The sequence below is a fragment of the Chelonia mydas genome, chromosome 25 (genome assembly GCF_015237465.2).
Source record: "Chelonia mydas isolate rCheMyd1 chromosome 25, rCheMyd1.pri.v2, whole genome shotgun sequence".
In the NCBI taxonomy this organism is placed as follows: domain Eukaryota; kingdom Metazoa; phylum Chordata; order Testudines; family Cheloniidae; genus Chelonia; species Chelonia mydas.
The window spans coordinates 9923262-9944283 of NC_057858.1; the positions used below are offsets into that span (position 1 = coordinate 9923262).

General features: G+C 53.1%; 1 protein-coding gene across 2 annotated transcripts; it reads left to right on the forward strand.

The window, feature by feature from the left end:
- Positions 1-1043: 1043 nt before the first annotated feature.
- TLE5 (TLE family member 5, transcriptional modulator) lies at positions 1044-20755 on the forward strand. 2 transcript variants are annotated; one of them, XM_037885591.2, is made up of 7 exons: positions 1044-1474; positions 4216-4313; positions 6221-6284; positions 9112-9156; positions 11520-11582; positions 18249-18323; positions 19411-20755. In XM_037885591.2, the coding sequence occupies exons 1-7, from the start codon at positions 1448-1450 to the stop codon at positions 19627-19629; spliced, it is 591 nt and encodes a 196-aa protein (XP_037741519.1). In that variant the 5' UTR covers positions 1044-1447; the 3' UTR covers positions 19630-20755. The 2 variants fall into 2 exon arrangements, with proteins under 2 accessions (XP_037741519.1, XP_037741517.1); XM_037885589.2 differs by having other exon boundaries at positions 1047-1474; positions 19408-20755.
- The last annotated feature ends 267 nt before the right edge of the window (positions 20756-21022 follow it).

Below are 21022 nucleotides of genomic sequence, written 5' to 3' on the forward strand. Positions count from 1 at the left end.
TGTCACGACCACCCAAAGGGCGGCCTTCTCATCCCTCCTGGGGGGAGGAAGACGCAGGAGGGCAGGGAGCTGCGCTGAAGGGCAGCCCAGGGAAGGGAGGCGAAGGCAAAGTGACCCAGGGTGGAGGCGCTGCTCCCAGCCTGGGGAGAGGGGCAGGAGTGGATTGCACCGGGGGCTCAGGGGAGGCTGTCACGACCACCCAAAGGGTGGCCTCCCCATCCCTCCTGGGGGGAGGAAGACGCAGGAGGGCAGGGAGCTGCGCTGAAGGGCAGCCCGGGCAAGGGAGGCGAAGGCAAAGTGACCCAGGGTGGAGGCGCTGCTCCCAGCCTGGGGAGAGGGGCAGGAGTGGATTGCACCGGGGGCTCAGGGGAGGCTGTCACGACCACCCAAAGGGCGGCCTCCCCATCCCTCCTGGGGGGAGGAAGACGCAGGAGGGCAGGGAGCTGCGCTGAAGGGCAGCCCAGGGAAGGGAGGCGAAGGCAAAGTGACCCAGTGGGGAGGCGCTGCTCCCCAGCCTGGGGAGAGGGGCGGGAGTGGATTGCACCGGGGGCTCAGGGGAGGCTGTCACGACCACCCAAAGGGCGGCCTCCCCATCCCTCCTGGGGGGAGGAAGACGCAGGAGGGCAGGGAGCTGCACTGAAGGGCAGCCCGGGCAAGGGAGGCGAAGGCAAAGTGACCCAGTGGGGAGGCGCTGCTCCCCAGCCTGGGGAGAGGGGCGGGAGTGGATTGCACCGGGGGCTCAGGGGAGGCTGTCACGACCACCCAAAGGGCGGCCTCCCCATCCCTCCTGGGGGGAGGAAGACGCAGGAGGGCAGGGAGCTGCACTGAAGGGCAGCCCAGGGAAGGGAGGCGAAGGCAAAGTGACCCAGGGTAGAGGCGCTGCTCCCCAGCCTGGGGAGAGGGGCGGGAGTGGATTGCACCGGGGGCCCAGGGCAGGCTGTCACCGCCAGCCCCGGCGCTGGCGGAGGGAGGGGAGCGGAGGGCCCGGGCCCCGGCTCAGGCCGCGTCGGGGGCGGGCGCGGGGGCGGTGCGTGGCGTGCGAGGCCGGGCCGAGGGAGCGCAGCCGGGCGAGCTGCGGCAGCGAGTCGGCTCCAGGGGAGGCTGCCTGCGCGGCGCGCACCCCCCCCTCTCCGCGCCGGGCTCCGGGCAGGGCGGGCGATGCAGCAGGCGAGGGAACAGCAGCAGCAGGTGGTGCTGATCAGCCGCAGGACAGGAGCCCGCAGCCGCCATTAAACAATAGCAGCCGCCGCCGCCGCCGAGGGAAGCTGCAGCCCCGGGCCGGGGCCGCGCAGCGCAGCGGGGGGGAGGCGGCCAGGGCTGGGGCGCTGCGCAGAGGGGGGACAAAGGCGCAGCGCGGGAGGCGGCGGCGGCGGGTGGCCCAGTGCCCGGGAGGCGGCGGCGGCGGCGGGTCCCGGCCCAGGCAGCAGCAGCCGGAGCCGAGCCTGACATGATGTTTCCGCAAAGCCGGCACTCGGTGAGGGGGGGGGCGCGCGGGAGTGGGGGGGCTGGGGGCACCCGAGGGTGCGTGGGGGGCGCACCCGAATGAGCGTGCGGGGGCGGGGGACTGCGTGGGGTGGGGGGGGGTTCACTGCAGTGGAATGTGGGGGAGGGGCTGGGCGCCCCGGAGTGTGCGGGGGGGAGGAATGCGTGGGGGGCGCTGGGCGCCCGGGAGTGCGCGGGGGGGGGCGGGGAATGCGTAGGGTGGGGGCTGGGCGCCCCGGAGTGCGCGGGGGGGGGCGGGGAATGCGTAGGGTGGGGGGCTGGGCGCCCTGGAGTGTGCGGGGGGGGCGGGGAATGCGTGGGGTGGGGGGCTGGGCGCCCCGGAGTGTGCGGGGGGGGCGGGGAATGCGTGGGGTGGGGGGCTGGGCGCCCCGGAGTGTGCGGGGGGGGGGGCGGGGAATGCGTGGGGTGGGGGGCTGGGCGCCCCGGAGTGTGCGGGGGGGGGGCGGGGAATGCGTGGGGTGGGGGGCTGGGCGCCCCGGAGTGTGCGTGGGGGGGGGCGGGGAATGCGTGGGGTGGGGGGCTGGGCGCCCCGGAGTGTGCGGGGGGGGGCGGGGAATGCGTGGGGTGGGGGGCTGGGCGCCCCGGAGTGTGCGTGTGGGGGGGTGGGGAATGCGTGGCGTGGGGGGCTGGGCGCCCCGGAGTGTGCGTGGGGTTGGCGGGGAATGCGTGGGGTGGGGGGCTGGGCGCACCGGAGTGTGCGTGGGGGGGGGCGGGGAGTGCGCTGGGCGCACCGGAGTGTGCGTGGGGGGGGGGGGGCTGGGCGCAGCGGAGTGCACATGGGGGCAGGGGAATGCGTGGGGGGGGCTGGCCACACTGGAGTGTGCATGGGGGGAATGCGTGGAGGAGCTGGGTGCACTGGTGCAGGGGGGATGCCTGGGAGACTCGGAGCACAGGAGTGTGTGTGTGGGGCGGGGGGCTCTGATGTAAATGCAGGGGGCCGCGGTGGGTAAGGGGATGCGTAGGAGTGGGAGAGCCTGGAGGCGAAGCTGGTGCTGGGGATATGTGCTTAGGGGCTGAGCCGGGAGGCTCGTGGCTGAGAGGCCCTGGCGGAGGTGGGGTGTAGGGAGGGGGCTTAGGAAGTGAGAGGGTGGGGGTGGCATGGGGGGGGGTCAGCAGGGCACTGCGGGGAAGTGGGTGGCTGGTGGTACCCTTGACCCAGGAAGTGCAGTTGGGAGAAGCTGCCACTGCCTCCTTATGCTTGAAGGGCCTAGCCCCTGGCAGCAGGGAAAGGGGCTGTTGCTGTGAGGAGGGGGTGTTTTGGCATATTTTGGGGTGCAGTGGGGTAATTGGATGGGGTGGTGGGGCAAGCTGGGAGGGATATGGAGGTGCCAGGTAGGACAAGTTGGGGGGTCGAATGCTGGGGGTACGGGCTGTGGTCTGCTGTGGGGTTGCACGCTTGGGGGTTCTACTTGGAATATGGGGGTGCTGGATGCAGCAGTGTAGGGGTTGGGTGCTGGTTGGGGCAAGCTGGTGGAAGGGGTGCTAGATTTTGGGGTGCTGGTTGAGACAAGTTGGGGGTTCAGTGCTAGATGGGGCAGGCTGGTGGGATGCAGGAGCTGGGGGTACTAGATGTGTTTGGGGGGATGGTGGCTGGGACAGGGTGGTGGGAGGGGTGCAGAGGGTATTTGGGGGGTGTGTGGTGTGTCGGGGTGTGTGTGTCAATCAGCACATTTACCTGAGTAGCTTTTTTCCTTTCCGTAAAGCTGGTTGCTTTGCTCCCTCTGTTTTTTGTTTTTTTTTTTGGGGGGGGGGGGGAGGAAATGTGCTCACTGGAATATTTCTCTTCTCCTCCCCCCTTACTGCAGTGGGGGCTTGAGCCCATGATTATCCTGACAGAAAAGAATACATGTTTGTTCTTCCTCTACTTTTTAATACCCACGTCTATTTAGAGCCATGTAGGAGTGTTGCCTTAAAACAAACTAGGCTGGAAGTTCGGGGGTGGGGGAGGAGGGTGTCATAAACCCACCTCCACCCTTGTCAATTCTCCTTATAAAATTCTGTGTCGGATTTCTCGAGTGGGGTGTTTCCTGGTTGAAGAGGCGCCCTGGTTCCTGTTATTAAAGGAGGCGTTGTGGCAAAGGCCCTGGGAATGGTGATCAGCGAGGTGAAAGTGGGGCTTAGCGGTTAGGATGCTAGCTTGTTTGTGCCTCAGTTTCCCATCTGTAAAATGGAGATGATGAGCCCTGCTCTCCCTCAGAGGGGTGCTGTGGAGATAAATGCATTAAAGATTGGGAGGCGGTGAGATATCTGGTCCTCTGCTAAGTGCTGTAGACAGCAGGGCAGTGCCAGGGCTACGTGACGTTGGGCAAGTCATGTCATCTTTCTGGGCCTGCATTCCATATCTGAGAGATGGGGGTAATAGGTGTCTCCCAGGGGTGGGGTGCGGCTTAATTCATAGACTCATAGAATATCGGGGTTGGAAGGGACCTCAGGAGGTCATCCACTCCAACCCCCTGCTCAAAGCAGGACAAATCCCCATCTAAATCATCCCAGCCAGGGCTTTGTCCAGCCTATGAATTAATTCCAGCTCCTTGGAGCAAAAGTGCTCAGGAAGTGTTCTTGCAGTCATTGCTAGGGGCCTGGAAGCAGGGGGTGACTGCCCAGTGCTGACCCTCATCCGTGGGGCGTGGGGGCAGCTGTGCTGGAGGGGGAAGGGCTCGTCAGGGCATTGCTTTCCCTCCCGCCACATTGCTCTGTTCTGTGTCGTTAAAGGGCTCGTCTCACCTGCCACAGCAGCTGAAGTTCACAACCTCCGATTCCTGTGACCGGATTAAGGACGAATTCCAGCTCCTGCAGGCTCAGTATCACAGGTGAGCCTGAGTGCCCTGCGGCTAGCCGCAGCCTGGCGGGCGACAGTGTCCTCCAGCCCTTCTGCGCCCGGTCCGGCTCTCGGTGCCTAAGGACTGCTGGGAGCCAGCGGGGATGTTTTCCAGTGCCCAGGCCAAAGTGCGGTGTTGTCTTGGTGACACCGCTCCTCCCGGCGAGCCGTAGCGGCTGCTCTCCTAATACGTGACGCTCTTGCTATCTAGCCAGAGATGGCGGTGATAAATGATGCTTTCGCAGGTGGGTCCCCAGGGCCTGTCACTCGTTCTCTTCTGGTGTGACGCTTTAAAAATTAAAAAAGGGCTCTCCAGGCCGGGAAGGATTATCCAGAGGCTGATTTGCTCGATAGCTACGTGGTGATAGACGGTTGGAAGAACCAGAGCAGTTTCTCGCAGCCTTCCCCCTAGTATAGCACTGCAGTTGCCAGGGAAATAGAACTGATCCTAACAGGTGATCCCAGAGGGAGGAGAAAGAGACCCGAGCAATGTGCTTTGGAGGAGGACTTCCTTCCCAGTGGCCAGACTTGAAATGTAATTGAGCGCATTAGAGGAAGGATTGGCCATGGCTAAAATGGCAGCAGGTTGTGGAAAAAGAATAATCATGCAGTGTTATAACCCTGTAGATAATGAAAGCTGAATGCTTTAAAATTTTCCCTTGAGCAGCAGTGCTGTTGGTTTGTCCTTTGCTCAGCTATGACGAGGACGATGGACTAGCCAGTTGCACTCTGGTTGGGAGTTTCTAATCAGTTTTGCCTTCTGGCTCCCATGCACTAGCCCGTGGTGGCAATGTTTCGGTTGCCACCGCTGCAGAGGAATATTTAAATCAAAGAATTTCAAATTTTTCAAAGAAACGTTTCTAAGGATCTTAAGATTTGGCTTTTATTGTAACAACACCTAAAATGTGTGGGCTAAATCAACCTGATGGTATCCTCTTTAATTATCGAATCCGCCATTAGGATCTGTCCATTGTGTGCCCTTATGGATATGACTTTTCGTGGCTGTTAGCTTGTACCTCTAGCATGGCTATGACTTTCCCACGTGCCTTGCATCCCAGTCAGGCTTCTGCTGAACAATAGGAGTGCAAGTTCATGCCAAAAGTATTACAACAGAAGTCTGTGGTGGGCAGAAGTCGCTATTCCGAAATGACTGATTTCCCAGAACACCTCTGCCTTTAGAAGTGCCATATATGGTGTATGCAAGTGCCAGAAATACAGCTGCAGTAGACTGTAGGTCTTTCAGTGGGAGACATTTGCGAGACCTAATCTGCTGGGAAGAAATAGGTTCTGGGCAGGTAAAGGTAAAGCTGTTCCTCGTTTGAAATACAAAACCATGGCACATGCTGAAATTCTAGCCGTGGAAATCACCTGCTTTATTAAATTTAAATACATTAAATAATAGAAGATGCTAGTTTGGCTTTGTTTTTTGAGTGTCTGCATTATCAGGAAACTAGTCAGGTAATTGTTACTTTCCCATAATGCACCCAGAATCTTTTGGGAGAGTGTGTGTAATCCTGTCCCGACAGCCCATGTGATAATTCCTGGAAACAGATCCATGCTTCAATCCTTCCTGACACCTGTGACTTGACTCACCTAAGTAAGGGCTGCAGGAGTGGATCCAAGGAGTGTAAGCCCTTCTCATCACTGGGCAGTCTAATGCTGTTAGAGTATCTCTTTAATTATTTGTAGACACAACGTAAAGACAGTCTGTATCCCAAAGAGCTTACAATCTTCTTTATAACCTCTCGATTGCTGTCGTGTTCGGGGGGGCCCATTGCGCTAGGTGCTGTACAAACATACAGGAAACAACTATTCACGAGCTGAGACTTGTAGCTCCCCCAAAGCCATTGTGATCTCTAGCCATGCTCTCTGAGCCGCTGTCTGTTTTCGCTCTTTCAGCTTGAAGTTGGAATGTGACAAGCTGGCCAGCGAGAAATCAGAGATGCAACGTCACTATGTCATGGTAAGGCTCCGCTCCAGTAGCGGAGGGCGTGGGGCGGAGGCGAGGGGCGTACCCAGTGGGACGCGGTTAAACAGAACTCTCGCTCTCAGATCTGCCCAATACACGACTCCCCTCCGCTCACCCCAATCAAAGTAACTGGAACGCGGCTTATCCACTTGGTGGGTGACCAGCAGATGTCACCATCTTCCTGCCTCTATTGTGTTGCCACGTGAGGGTGGGGTCCCCGGCGAGGTGGGAGGGGAAATTTAGGGCAGATGTGTTAGAAGAATGGTTGAGAACCGCTAAACTACAAATACAGACTTGATGGGCCCCAAAGAGAGGAGAAGTTAGAAAGCTGGATTTGTAAGGAAATAAGTCGGATTATTATGGGGCCAGCAGAGAGTAGGCTGCCATTGTGCCGGGCGCTGTACAGATAGTCCGTGTCCCAGACAGCTTAGCGAACAAAATAGACAAGACAACAGAGTAAGGGAAACGCGCATGTCACATGCCATTTTCCAGCAGGGAGCCGAACATGGTCTCCAGGCACTCAGATACCACAGCGAGAAAGGTCATTAAAAACTGACCCAGAGGTATTTTGGGGGAGACCTGAAGGTTCTCAGGGCAGTGTTGGCAGGGGCATCATGAGACACGGCAGGGAGTTGCCAGTCCTGGGAAAGGGATGTTCGTGTTCTGTAAACAACAGGCAGGAGAACTAGGTGCCAGCCGGCCACTGGAGAAGCAGAGGTGTTACGTGCTAAGGAAGATGGAAGTGGAGTGAAATCAAAGGAGGGCTGGGGAAACCCCCAGCTGACAGGCTGGTGGGAGGAAGCACGGCCAAGCAGTTCCCGCTCAGACCTGGGCATCAAGATCCAAGGGTTTGATTCCTGGCTCTGCTACTGACCTCTCAGTGCGTCAGTAAAATGGGATGTCGCTTCCCATCCCAACCTGATAGGAAGTAGTGAGGCTTTGACTTGCTAGTGGTGGTGAAGGGCTGGAAGGCAGGGGCAAGACAGTGTTATCCTCAGCTCGGTGTATTGGAAACTAGCAACGTTTGAAACTGCTGTAAAAGTGGGTTTTGTGATGCAAACGCCAGACAACGCTGACTTGTAACACAGCTGCTGGGCGTAACTTAGACCCCAGGCTTCATCCTTCGTTACCTTGTACAGTCATCTACGCCAACACAGAGTGGGTGTGAAACGCTGCCACGTCAGAGCGGTGGGTGTTGGAGTGAAGGTGCAAGGACAGCAGAGACTCAGGCAGGGAACTGGCTGCTTGATGCACGCTTTGACATTTTCATTCGTCAGGGAAACACTGTTCTGCTGTTCTTCTCCCAGACGTGGTCAAAACTCAGCCCGCGGTAGCGCCATCTTTGGACAGGGGGTTGCCGTCGTGTATAATTAAACACACACCTTTAACTCCCGGCCACAGGTGGGGTGGGGCTGGAAGGACAGAGTCTGCAGCTGGTGATGAGGCTTGGGCTAACATGCTCGGCTCAAGGACTTGATGGAAGTTCTTAGCGCTGTCCATAAAGATGAACCAGAGCCAGGCAGACAGCTGCTGCACCTGCCCTGGAATGGAGAGACAAGAGGCAGGAATGAATGCAGAATTTCTTCTGGGAGGAGTTATGGATTTAAAAGCAGAAATGAAAAGGGCAGTCCCACTCTGTGTACACCCCCCTGCCTCAGTCCCAGGCCTTGGTTGCTACATGAACAGGGGAAGTTGGCTGATAGGGGTGCTAGAGCTGTTTTTTGGACAGGGATGGGGAAGTTTTGACAGCCCCAGCTCTCACTGATACGTGGTTTGAACCAGAGGTGGCGGAGGATAGGGGCTTGGGACAATGTGGAAGGATGAAATTCTTTTCATGAGCTAGTGAGTACCAGCAATTCTCACCTTCTGCATTGGTGAGGCTGGGAGGGAGAGAATTCCTGCCATTTATTAGGTAGCGCCTGGGAGCCCCAATCTGGGACCGGAACCCCGTTGTGCCAGGTGCTGTACAGGCACAGAACAAAAAACCAGTCCCTGCCTCCCAAAAGCTGCCCACCTAAGTAAATCATTCAGTTTAATCCCACGTGCCCCCTGCCGACAGCTGTTGCCCTCTGTCCCTCGTAGCCAGTAGCCCGTTAGCGGGGAGCGAACTGAAGGGTTTTATTTCTGAATTTGTTGGCTGCTGTGGCCATGAAACTTTGAATCGCAATTAGCGAGGGCCCCTGTTCCCTGGTCGGCTTTAAAAATGAAGAGAAGAAAATCCTCGCACGGGAGCGTTGACGTTAATCGGAATGAAGCAATAAGCGGATCCAAACGGCGCTACCCAGTGAACACGAGAACACCCCAGAGATGCAGCGCTGGCCTCGTTGAAGTAGACAGAAGCTTTTTCCTTTGATACCAGTGGAACCAGGATTTCACCCCAAGTTCGCAGAAAAGGATGTGAAACCCTCATGCTCCAGGGCATAAGTCAGCCTCTGATGGGGAGATTAATTCCCCTCCTGACCCGTACTCCTGGAACTACTTACTGCAGGGTTTCTTTCACCTTCCTCTGACACTATGTTCATAGAATATCAGGGTTGGAAGGGACCTCAGGAGGTCATCTAGTCCAACCCCCTGCTCAAAGCAGGACCAATCCCCAATATTTGCCCCAGATCCCAAACGGCCCCCTCAAGGATTGAACTCACAACCCTGGGTTTAGCAGGCCAATGCTCACAGCACTGAGCTATCCCCCCTCCCCCAGCCCATTCAGTGACTCCAATCCGGCTCCTTTGCAACTTCGTTATAAAAGCTTTGATTGTTTGTGACGCTCGTTGCACGTGGAGTCTTGAGTTGTTGCTATTTCTCTTTCTTCTCCCCCCTGCAGTATTACGAGATGTCCTACGGGCTCAATATCGAAATGCACAAACAGGTGAGACAAGCTTCTCTCTGGGCGCTTTCTGCAGCTGGTGGGGTGGGAGAAGGTTGGACTTTCTAAGAAGTTAGTTACTTTCCTCACTGAACCTCTCTGACCTTCCCCACCCCGCCTCTGCTGGCTTAATTTCATTTTGGGAGTCATCGAAAAGCCATGAAGCTTCTCTAGGCTGTAAGATTTGAGCTGCTTTCGTGATGGATTCATTTCCTTGGGCTCCCCTGCACAGAGGCACGCTTGCCTTGTTGCTTGCCGGTCATTATATTTCCATGGCAGATGGCCATGGATCGGGGGCTAGAGTCCAGTTGGAGAGGGGAGACTGGGGGTGGGACGGGACACTCCATGCTCTGCGTGTCCTGTCAGATGTTCGGCTCCAGTGGAGGAGGGGCAGGACCAGAATGAGGTGGGCATCTCCAGGGGTTTGGGGAGGCACAGTGGCCCATAGACAGGCACCGATCAGAGGTAGGGCCCCCGAAGGGTGTGATTCCAGACTGAGCAGCCTCCCCTCCGGAGAGCTGTTGGAATGCTCAGTACGACACAGAGCCGGGCCTAGTTCATAACCCCCTGAAATCTTGTTTGGACTTGCTGATCTCCTTCGCAGCTGCTGCTTCCTCCCTGTCACGTGTTCTGCTGAAAAGGCAGGGGAAGCAGGAAGAATCTTTTAAAGAGTCTTTGAAAACAATTAGCCTGTGATTCACGAGGACTTGTGCTGTATGGGTTTTTTTGGTTTTTGGTTTTGTTTTTTTAACTGTTCCCAGGCCGTAGAAAATTCTTGTGGTCCGCTGTTGTATAACAGCCCCAGGGACGGGCAAGCTGCTGGCGGACAGGGAGTCTCTTTGATGGGGAGAATCTGGGAGGCTGCAGATTTTATGCACTTCTTAAATCTCTCTTTGGCGTGGGGGCTGGTAAAATTCGGTCTCTTCTGTGGGCCTCTGGGTAACTTCAAACCCCTGCTGCTGACCCAGGCCCCAGCACCAATCCAAAATTAAATGTTTCTAGTTAAAGGGCAGCCCCTGCTCTGGATGGAAGATGCTGCAGAATTTGGCAGGCCCGAGTAGGGGACATGAAGCACAATTTGTAGACCCCAGCTGTTTTCAGTGCTTTCTGGAGGCCTGATTTTCAAAAAGCAATGAGCCCCCACTCCTAAGGAAATACCCGGCCCCTTCTGTTGTCTCACATTGGGCACTCAAAAAATCACCAGTCCCTATACACATGGATTTCCTCATTCCATGGCTGTTTAAATAAAACCGAAAACTGGGTTCTGTCTGCACCTTGTTTCTAGTCTGAATTTGTCTAGCGTCAACTTCCAGCCACTGGACCTTGTCAGACCTCTGTCTGCTAGTGTGAAGAGCCCTCGGTTTTTATCAAACGTCTCTTTCCCGTGCAAGTGCTTCGGCTGTGATCAAGTCACCCCTTAACCTTCTCTTTGATAAGTTCCTTGAGTCTGTCACTACCAGGCATGTTTCCAAATCCTTTAATCTCTCTCCTGGCTCTTCTCTGAATCCTCTCTAGCTTTTCATGTTAGGTCCCCAACCTGCTTCATGGCTTCTGTAAAGCCCATTAGGTGCATGTCTGCAACATCAACCTGGCCCCGTATTCCTCTCCCTTCAGTTGGAATCTGTCCTTTATTTTTTAATATATTTTTTTTTATGAACAGCTTTGCTCATTCCCCAGGAGAAGAGTGTTAAAAAAACGTTTAGAGTCTCTTTAGTAAACCCCATGGGAACCAGCTGACACTGTTGTTTTATCTGATCTCTGCTATGGTTTTTTTCTTTTTGCCCTTATTAAGTATCGGCCTTTGTCTCTCCCTGGGCCTATTGGTTGTTATTAACCAAGTCTCCCACTTGCTAGCTCAGCTGCTGGGAGAACGTTCCTGGTGCAAACTCTCAAGATTTATAGAATTTTAAAAAAAGAATAATTTGGGGGGGGGGGCGGTGAGATGATTCCAAGGAGACCTACAACTGATTTCACCACCGCCTCTCCCTCTTGGAAGTGAGAGCAACAGTGAAACAAATGTCTGTCTGAATCTGAGTATTGTACATAATTCAGCACTTCCCAGTCTGGTTTCTAATAAATTTCCTTCCTATAGGCCCCTGCTTTCTTTATTAAATGCATATTTGAGTCCCTGAGAGGGAAGGGAGAATATTGAAAACTCACTCGGTGGGATCAGCAGGATTTCGTTTTGCAAGGGTCTGGAGTGGATTTATTTTTTTTCTAAATGAGTCTGGGTGGCTCCTGCTAGGAGGCAGGGAGGTTGGGGATTGGGGGGCTGCTCAGATGGACAGATCTTGATCAGGGCAGATAATCTGCAGGGAGTGTACCAATTTCTTCTGATCTTTTTTGTTTTTTGTTTTTAATTCCAGGCTGAAATTGTCAAGCGGTTAAATGGGATTTGCGCTCAAGTCTTGCCCTACCTGTCTCAAGAGGTAACCTTTTTACACTGTGAATCGCGGGCAGTGGGGACTTTAAAAACACTGCTTAGAAGAGCCTGATCCTGCCAGTTGCCAAGTGCCTTCAGGTCCCTCTTGAGTTCAGTGGGCATTGTGGGGCCACCCCACCGATTTGGGCAGATGGGGTCAGATAATTTCAAGCGCTCAGCCCTCCTGATCAAGCCCAGGTTGTTTCCAAAGAGCTCTGCACCTGATGCACCAAATCTGGAAGATGTGATCACTTGCTTTAATGCCTCCATTGGAGCTCACTAGGGCTGTCAAGCAATTAGAAAAATTAACCGTGCAATTAAACAATAATAGAATACCATTTTATTTAAATATTTTTGGATGTTTTCTACATTTTCAAATGTATTGATTTCAGTGACAATACAGAATACAAAGTGTACAGTGCTCACTTTATATTTATTTTTGATTGCAAGTATTTGCACTGTAAAAAAACAAAAGAAATAGTATTTTTCAATTCCTCTAATACGGATACTGTAGTGCAATCTCTTTCTCATGAAAGTTGAACTTACAAATGAACAACTATATACACAAAAAACTGCATTCAGAAATAAACAATGTAAGATTTTAGAGCCTGCAAGTTCACTCAGTCCTACTTCTTGTTCAGCCAATCGCTCAGCCAAACAAGTTTGTTTACATTTTCAGAAGATAACGCTGCCTGCTTTTTGTTTACAATGTCACTTGAAAGTGAGAATGGGCGTTCTCATGACACTATTGTAGCTGGCGTCGCAAGATATTTACGTGCCAGATGTGCTAAAGAATCATATGTCCCTTCATCCTTCAGCAACCATCCAGGGGACATGCGTTCATGCTGATGCCGGGTTCTGCTCGATAACAGTCCAAAGCATAGCGGATTGACACATGTTCATTTTCATTATCTGAGTCAGATGCCACCAGCAGAAGGTGGATTTTTCTTTTTCGGTGGCTCGGGTTCTGTAGTTTCCACATTGGAGTGTTGATCTTTTAAGACTTCTGAAAGCATGCTCCACACCCCGTCCCTCTCAGATTCTGGAAGGCACTTCAGATTCTTAAACCTTGGGTCAAGTGTGGTAGCGATTTTTAGAAATCTCACATTGGTACCTTCTTTGCGTTTTGTCAAATCTGCAGTGGAAGTGTTCTTAAAACGAACATGGGCTGGGTCATCATTCGAGACTGCTGTAACATGAAGTAGATGGCAGAATGCGGGTAAAACAGAGCAGGGGACACGCAATTCTCCCCCAAGGAGTTCAGTCACAAATTTAATTACCGCATTATTTTTTTTAACAAGTGTCATCAGCATAGAAGCATGTCCTCTGGAATGGTGGCCGAAGCACGGAAGGGGCATACGAATGTTTAGCACATCTGGCAAGTAAATACCTTGCAATGCCAGCTACAAAAGTGCCATGCGAATGCCTGTTCTTACTTTGTGGTGACGTAAATAAGAAGCGGGCAGCATTATCTCCCGTAAATGTAAACAAACTTGTTTGTCGGAGCGATTGGCTGAACAAGAAGTAGGACTGAGTGGACTTGTAGGCTCTGAAGTTTTATGTTTTGTTTGAATGCAGTTATGTAACACAAAAAATCTATATTTGCAAGTTGCACTTTCATGATGGAGATTGCACTACGGTACTTGTATGAGGTGAACTGAAAAATACAAATATTTGCACTGTAAAAATGTTAAACAAAAAATAGTAATAAAAATAATATACATTTTGATTTCAATTACAACGCAAAATACAATATATATGAAAATGTAGAAAAACGTCCACAATATTTAATAAATTTCAATTGGTTTTCTATTGTTTACCAGTGCGATTAAACCTGTGATTAATCGCGATTCATTTTTTTGAGTTAATCGCATGAGTTAACTGCAACAGCCCTAGAGCTGACCCTTCTGAAACTCTGGCCTGAAACATTTAAAGTAGCCCTTGAGTGTTCTTCCCCTTTCTACATGTTATGGCTAAAATATCCTGTGCTTTGTGGAGCATCCGCAGACAAAGATGGCATCTGTTCTCGCTCCATGAATTTCCCAAGATTAGAGTCATCGGCTGTTTCTATGAACTATGGTTGGGGCATGCAGGCAGCTTATTAGAAGGACAGAGTGTGTATTTAAAAAAAAAAAAAACCTCCATGTGGCTGTTCCTTAATATCTTAGTTCCTTTGCTTCAGTAATTAATGTACTTGCTGCCTCTCTCTCTCTTTTTTTTTTTTTTAAAAAGAGACTGATTAATTGGAGAGGGAGGAGGGCATTGGGGGAGAACCTGACACCTCAATTTGATTTTGACTTGGCCATCTTGGCGTGTTTACCTTTGCAGTACAAGTCTCCTTAAACGATGTGACGTGCAATGGAATTGTGGTTGGAATTAGCCATAGGGGTGGGGGGCTACTTTGTTCTCCATTGGGGGAGAATTTAAGGAACTTGCAGGTCAGAGCCCTTTAACAGCTTAGCCACAGCTAAACACTCTGTCTTACTGCAGGGCTCTCACCCTGCCCCTATGCCAAACTTGAAGAATCTACTTGCTGGAGATAATATTCAGAGACTTTTTCCGATTGCTACCCCATGGACCAATTACCATAGTGCCTTTTCTGAACATAGCTGCTGCTGTTCCTGTTCTGAATTTTTCTAGCATTGGTGCCGGCCTTCCCAGTGGCTCTCGAAGTTGCCTGCCATCAGAATTTGTGCCCAGGTCACGTTCCAGGGCAGAGAGCATTTGATCTCTGGAGCAAATACGTGGGTGCTTAAACTAACCAGTGTTTCTTCCTTGCTGCTTTTCATGGGGGCTGTGAGGCCTCCAAGCAGCCTGGAGTTCGCTGCATGGTCCAACTAAAGGGTAAAACTCGCCCTGGTGCTGCAGAGGGACCAGAGTCCAGTTGGAGCAAATCCTGACACTTCTTTGGTGGTGCAGAGGCCTTTCTTGCATTGGAAATGGGATTTGGGGGTGGGGTGGGGTGCATGGGCCCCCAGGTGGCAGAGTCCAGCTGTACTGGGGATCCAGGGTGGATAAAAATCCATCATTTCTTTAATCAAAGAAACTGGGTTTTTTTTATTTAAATAGATTTAAAATTTAAATTTGACATTGTGACAAAAGTGTTAAGGCCTAAATTTACTATAGTCTGTTAAAATAATTTAAATCGTATTAAGCAGTACATATTTGCACCTGAAGTCTTAAAGTCAAACCACTGAACTGGTAGCAGGCACCAGCGAAGTACCTTTAACCAGCATTTGTTGAAGTGCTAACTCAGCTTTTGACCGCCGTAGCCTCTTTTGCAGGTGCAGGGGGAACGTTTTCTTCATTTTAGTTTATTCAACTTATTCAGTTTGGTGACAAGCTCGTTCAAAATTGAGAAAGCAATTGGGAGTTGGAAAAAGCAGGAATGTTGGCCTTCACAACATCCCCTGGCAATGAGTTCCACAGGTTGACTGTGCGTTGTGTGAAGAAATACTTCCTTATCTTAATTTTAAGTCTGCTGCCTATTAGCTTAATTGGTTGCCCCAGCTCTTGTTGTGTGAAAGGAAAAATACACGTTACTTTCTCCGCACCATTCATAATTTTATAGACCTCTATCATATTTCCCCTTCGTCATTTTCCAATCTATGTATAAAAAGGAGGTATGAAAGGATGAGATCTGCTAGTTCTAATATCTTGAAGGACACTGTGACCAGAAACAATCAATTCAGTTCACTAACTACAGGTAATACTTCATTTGTTTAATAAATCAGTTAGTTTTAAATGCAAAACGTGTTTTGATTAAACTTAATTTTTTCTCTCATATCCTGCCCATTTAATGTAGTTTTATTTAACTAATAATTTTTAAAACATTGTTGAGCTTTTTTAATTTTGTATTTCCACCCAAGTGGAAGAGCTTGACACACCACAATTAAAAAATTAATCATCTAGTAAATAAGAAATGAGTCATTCACCATCTTCTAACAGAATTGCTTAAATAAATGTGAAGAGATACAGTATATCTTCCTGGTTGGCAAAAAGAAGCACCTAATTTAGGCTAAAGGGTATATTTAGTTGCAAATCAATTTGTTACCAACCGATGAGAATCCACCTTTCTTTAGGAAAATAACAAGAAAATACAGATGCAAAACAAGATTAAAATGGATTATTATAATCAAGGGCGCTGCTTGCTGATCTAAATCATGATTAAAATTGGTGATTTTTAAATTGTTTTGGTTTAAATCGATCTACCCTACCGAGCCATGTGCTGGTACGGGAGTTTGAGGTTGGGGCAGTGGAGACAACTGAGAAGGGATGTAATAGAAGTCTATAAAATCGTGAATGGGGAAGTGTTGTCTACCCCTTCACATAACAACACAAGAACCAGGGGCAACCAATGAAACTAACTAGGCAGCAGATGTAAAATTAAGATAAGGAAGTATTTCTTCACACAACACATAGTTAACCTGTGGAACTCATTACCAGGGGATGTTGTGAAGGCCAAAAGAATAACTTGGTTCAGAAAGGAACTAGATGAGTTCATGGAGGATGGGTCCCTCAATCCCGAGATGGTCATGGACACAACTCCATGATCTGGGTGTCCTTAAACCTCCAGCTGCCAGAAGCTGGGACTGGATGGCTCACTCGATAATTGCTCTATCCTGTTAGTTCCCTCTGAGGCACCTGGCACCGGCCACTGTTGGAAGAGAGGCTACTGGGCTAGATGGACCATTGATCTGACCCAATGTGGCCATTTTTATGACTAGTCCAAAGCATCCTCTGGCACCATGTGTGGTGGGAAGGTGAGGGAGTGGAGAGCCCCATGCCCCTAACTGTGCTCATCAGAAGATGTCCCCCAAGGCCATAAACAGGACTGAAACAATATACAGGCCTTTGAGGGAGTGCCCTGCATTGGCTGTGAAATATAACCCAGGAGTCCCCTGGCCTAGGCATAACTCTGTTGGAAAAGTCTGGGCTGGTGGCTGTGTTATGGAGAGGAATGCCCTGCGGTGAAGGCCCTGGAGTGGGATCCAGGAACTCATGGTTCTGTTCTCGGATCTGCTACAGACTTCTTGAGCTTTACCTCCCTGTGCCTCGGTTCCCCGTTGGTGAAGAGGGGAGGGGATAGCACCGGCCTGTTTAGCTCGTGAGCTCCTAGGAACAGAGATTCTCTCACATCTATCACCCTAAGGCCCCGGTTTGAGCTGGGACGTGTAGGTGTCCCTGTAGGGTGAATAATAGCCATAATAATGACTGGGTTTGTAGCTCTGTAGGGGAAGCCAATGCTAAAGCGCTCAGGCTTGGGGAAGCTTCCCGTTCCTTCCGCTCCTCCGTTTCCTCCAGGGACGGCATCTGTACTGGAATGGAGAACCTGGAACTTGCTCACCAAGAAGCAGGAAACTTGCAGCTTCCTGACCCAGTGCAAGCCTGTGCCCCATGTGCTGTGGCAGCATTTTGCCCTTTGATTCCCTTTCCGTAGTGTGGGGCTGATCCTTGATGTTGGGTGATCCTTTGATTTTTAACTCTTTGTGTTGGGTTTATGCCATTTAACTGGCCTCTCTTTCTCCGGAGTCTGTAGGGGGCTGGACAATAGATCAGGGCTTGGTGTGTGGCTGCTGGATCTGTTTGTGTTGAGATGGGCTGGCGGGGGTAGGGGTGGAAATTGCCGTATTGCAAAATGGTGCGTGCGTTCGTTGGAAATGCAGCTGAGGTGACTGGGGATGGCGAGGGGAGCTGTTTTGGGGCATGGCGGGGGAGGGGAAGGCAGCCCACTGATCGGAAACTTCTCTCCATGGGGCCTCGCATGCATGTTGTGATTGGGAAGCGTGCCAGGCTGATAACCCAAAAGCCGCCTGTCATCCATGCTGCGCGGGCAGTGGCCATGTGGCCTCCCTTTGCCCCTCTACTGCTCCCAGCTTTGCCAGTCTCTCTCCCCCTTGATCTGGAGGGACTGTTACATCTAGGGCTGGAGGCTAGCCTGCTCTCTCTGCGCCCCAGCCATTGAAGGTGCCAGTTAGCCCCCCCTTGTCCCACTGGGGGCTCTCTGGTTTGCCCACTCCCCTGCTGTGTATCTCCCCTGGGCAATTCGTCTGGTGCAGCAGGCGGGGAGGGGTGGCACACAAGAGTGGGCAGCCGTGGCATGTAGGAAGAGGACTGAACAGACTCTCACAGTCAGGGTGTGAGTCATCCAGGTGCGGCAGAAGGGGGGAAATCTTGCCCTGCCGGTGATATCTGTTCTGCAGGTGAAGGCCAGACATTGCCAGGGCTGGTGAGGGGGCAGCTTTCCCGGGTTCAGAATTCACATGTGCAGCCACAGGTAAATCCAGAGAGGGGCAGGGGCTTCAGGTCGGGAACACGCAGAAGGTGCTCAGCTCCTGCAAGCAAAATCTCTTGGCTTGCTACCCCCAGCGGCGTATGTCCATGGGGCCGGATCCTGCAGTGCATGCTCGGGGGAACATCTCTCCTGCCATTCATACGCAGGGAGCATTGCAGGATCAGGCCCTTTTACAGTCTCCCTCCTCACCTGAGCCTCTCCTAGGACAGGAATTAACCCAGGTCGGGATGTGTTTAACCTGCCTGGCAGTGCAACCTGCTGGGAGAACCGAGGGGTCACTGGCCTGGGCTAGACCCAGCCGTGTTGAGTAACGCACAGCGATTTTAAACGACTCAAAAGCTGTCTTGTTTCCCCCCCCTCTCCTTTCCACCCCCCCAGCACCAACAGCAGGTCCTGGGAGCCATTGAACGAGCCAAGCAAGTGACCGCACCGGAGCTGAATTCCATCATCCGTGTACGTGATGCGCGGTTAGGAGCGGCCGTGGGGAGGGGGGAGAGCATGAACGCCAGGCTCAGATCCCTTTGGCTAAACCCGGGGCAGGAACCAAGTGACGCCAGCCTAAATTCTTTAAATCAGACAGGCCCTGGCATGCCACAGGGTGGGGCCAGAGCGGAGAGGGTTTGTAGCTCTTCCGCCCGGGAACTGGTGGGGCTCTGAGCCCTGTCCCCTTGGCCTTTGCCCCCCTCCCCACCCAACTGACGCAGGCTGTTGGCACGTCGTTGTTGCCAGCAACTGCCTCCGATGCCCCCCAAGCACCACTCACCATATCCTACGCTGACCCGTGCACACATGTGCCCTCTGCAGAGCATTTAACCTCGCTTAAGCCGGCTGGTTGCAGCTCTGCCCTGGCCAGGCTGGGTTGTAGAAATTGCATCAGGCTGGCCTGGCCCAGCCAGAGCATGTGATAAGAGCCCGACTGGGCTGCGTTGGGCCAGGCCATGTTCTGCGCTCACTCAGCCATCAGCAGCCGAGCTGCGTTCGAGTACCGGTGATGTGAGCGTCTAGACAGGGCTGCGGGGGTCCGTCTAGCTCAGCTCCATCCGTGCAGCGCAGGAACAGGGCTAGAGCCTGGCCGCAGCCCACTGGCCTTGCTCCCGCACAGGGTCAAAGCATAAGGCCGGGCTCGCGCGGCAGGTTTGGCTCCAAGCACCCCCGGGGCCCGGAACATGGCTGAGCCTAAAGCTGTAGCCTGGTCTGGACAGGGCTCAGTCATGAGTGTAACTCGTGGGGGAGGGGAGGGTTACAGGTCCTCCTCTGTGCCTGATCCACAGAGGGGGGCGAGTCTGTTACAGGGCCCTACAGAGCCCAGACTCTTCAGCTCAAGCTGGAGCGGCCTACGCTTTTAGTGCTGGAGGTCGCTGGTTCAGTCCCAGCTGTTGGCCAAGATGGCATTTTGAGATGAAGCCTTTTGCAGCTGGGGTACCCAGAGGCAGCGGCTTCCCCAGCGGAGAGGGACCCTTAGCGGGAGTGGGGCTGCCCGCTTCCCAAACGACACATGACCCTCTCCCGTTGTCTGTCTGTCCATCATTCTCTACAGCAGCAGCTTCAGGCTCACCAGCTCTCGCAGCTCCAGGCTCTGGCTCTCCCCCTGACTCCGCTGCCCGTGGGCCTCCAGCCCCCTTCCCTCCCGGCTGTCAGCGCCGGCACTGGGCTCCTCTCGCTCTCCGCCCTGGGCTCCCAAGCTCACCTCTCCAAGGAGGACAAGAACGGTCACGACGGGGACACCCACCAAGATGACGACGGGGAGAAGTCGGATTAAAGTGAGGGGTTGGCGGGGGGGGGAGAGGGGTTCAGTAAAAGATGCAGTATCACTCTGGTCAACGCTCCGCAGAACTGCAGTAGTCTGTAGGGTGGCAGCCCACCAGGCACGCAACCCATGCGGTGCCCCCCCTCCCCCATGCCCAGGATGAGGGGGGATGGGGGGGGGGCAGGAATCCGAGCCTCCATCTCCCTTGAGAACGGAGTAGAAATGAGGCAGCAATAAACACCACAGCTACGAACGCGGGGCTGTTAAATTCCACTCTCCGCCAGCCCCCCAGATCCCTCGCCGGCCTGGGCTCGGGCCGAGCGCTGCTCTTGGCCCGCAGCAGGTTAATCTGACCCCGTGCTGGGCAGACGGGCCCAGCTGTGTCTGGACTCTGGCTACTGCATGCAAGCCCAGTGGGACCATTCTGCCTCTTTTCTCCCCCTGCCGCCCCCCTCTCCTCCCCCCGCCGCCCCTCCCCGGTGCGTATTTAAAGATACAGACCCGTTCTCCATCCCAGTCCTCCCTGCCCCTCCACGCCCCCACCTCTGTAGGTTTCGATTGCGTCTCGCTGGGTCTGGACCGGTTCTCTCTCGGCACCCCACCTGCACTAGTGCCAGCTCTGCACCTTGCTGCCCTGCATGTATCCCTCTTTAACCCGTCCTGGGGGCACAGTACTAGTCCAGTGCCCCCAGGCGCCAGGTGTTTCTCTTCGCGCTGCTTCTCCACTTCTAGCTGGAGCCCCCCCCCCCCGCCCGCTGGCCCTCCTCAGCCTTGGACCTGGCTGTCTATGATGGTGGGAGGAAGGCAGGGGAGAAATCAGACCAGATTAGAACCTCCCCCCCCCCCCCCCACTTCCCTGCCCCCCCACCGTTTGAAAAAGGATACTGCAGCTTTCTCTGTTTCTATTTCAGTGCCCTAGCGTGTCTTTCTTTTAAAAACAAAAACAAAAAAAAAACCACAAAATGGAGTTTAAAAAAAAAAAAAAAGAATCTCGTGTTTGTATATAGTCCTTTAGAGAGAAATCTTGTTTTGCTTTTTGTGTTTAATCACTCGACCTATACTAAGAGGAACTGAAGATGCTGTATTGAGGATGTTACTAGCTGTGCCTTTCAAATAAAGAAATAAGAAGGTTGGTTAACCCCGCGAGTCAGCTGCTGCTCTCTGGGCCCTTGGTAAAGAGAAGGGGAGAGGGTGGGTTCTGTTCTACCCCCTGGGGCAGAAGCACAGGACCTGGGTTCTTTGCCTGGCTGGTTGTGTGGCCTTGAACGGCCCTGCTCCGTGCCTCAGTTTCCCCATCTGTAAAAGGGGGGGTGGGTCTTCCTATTATGGCTGAGTCAACTGAGATCACTGCCCTGCTGGGTCTGTACAGCGCCCAGCACCTAGTGAGAGGCAGGGCCTGTCCCAG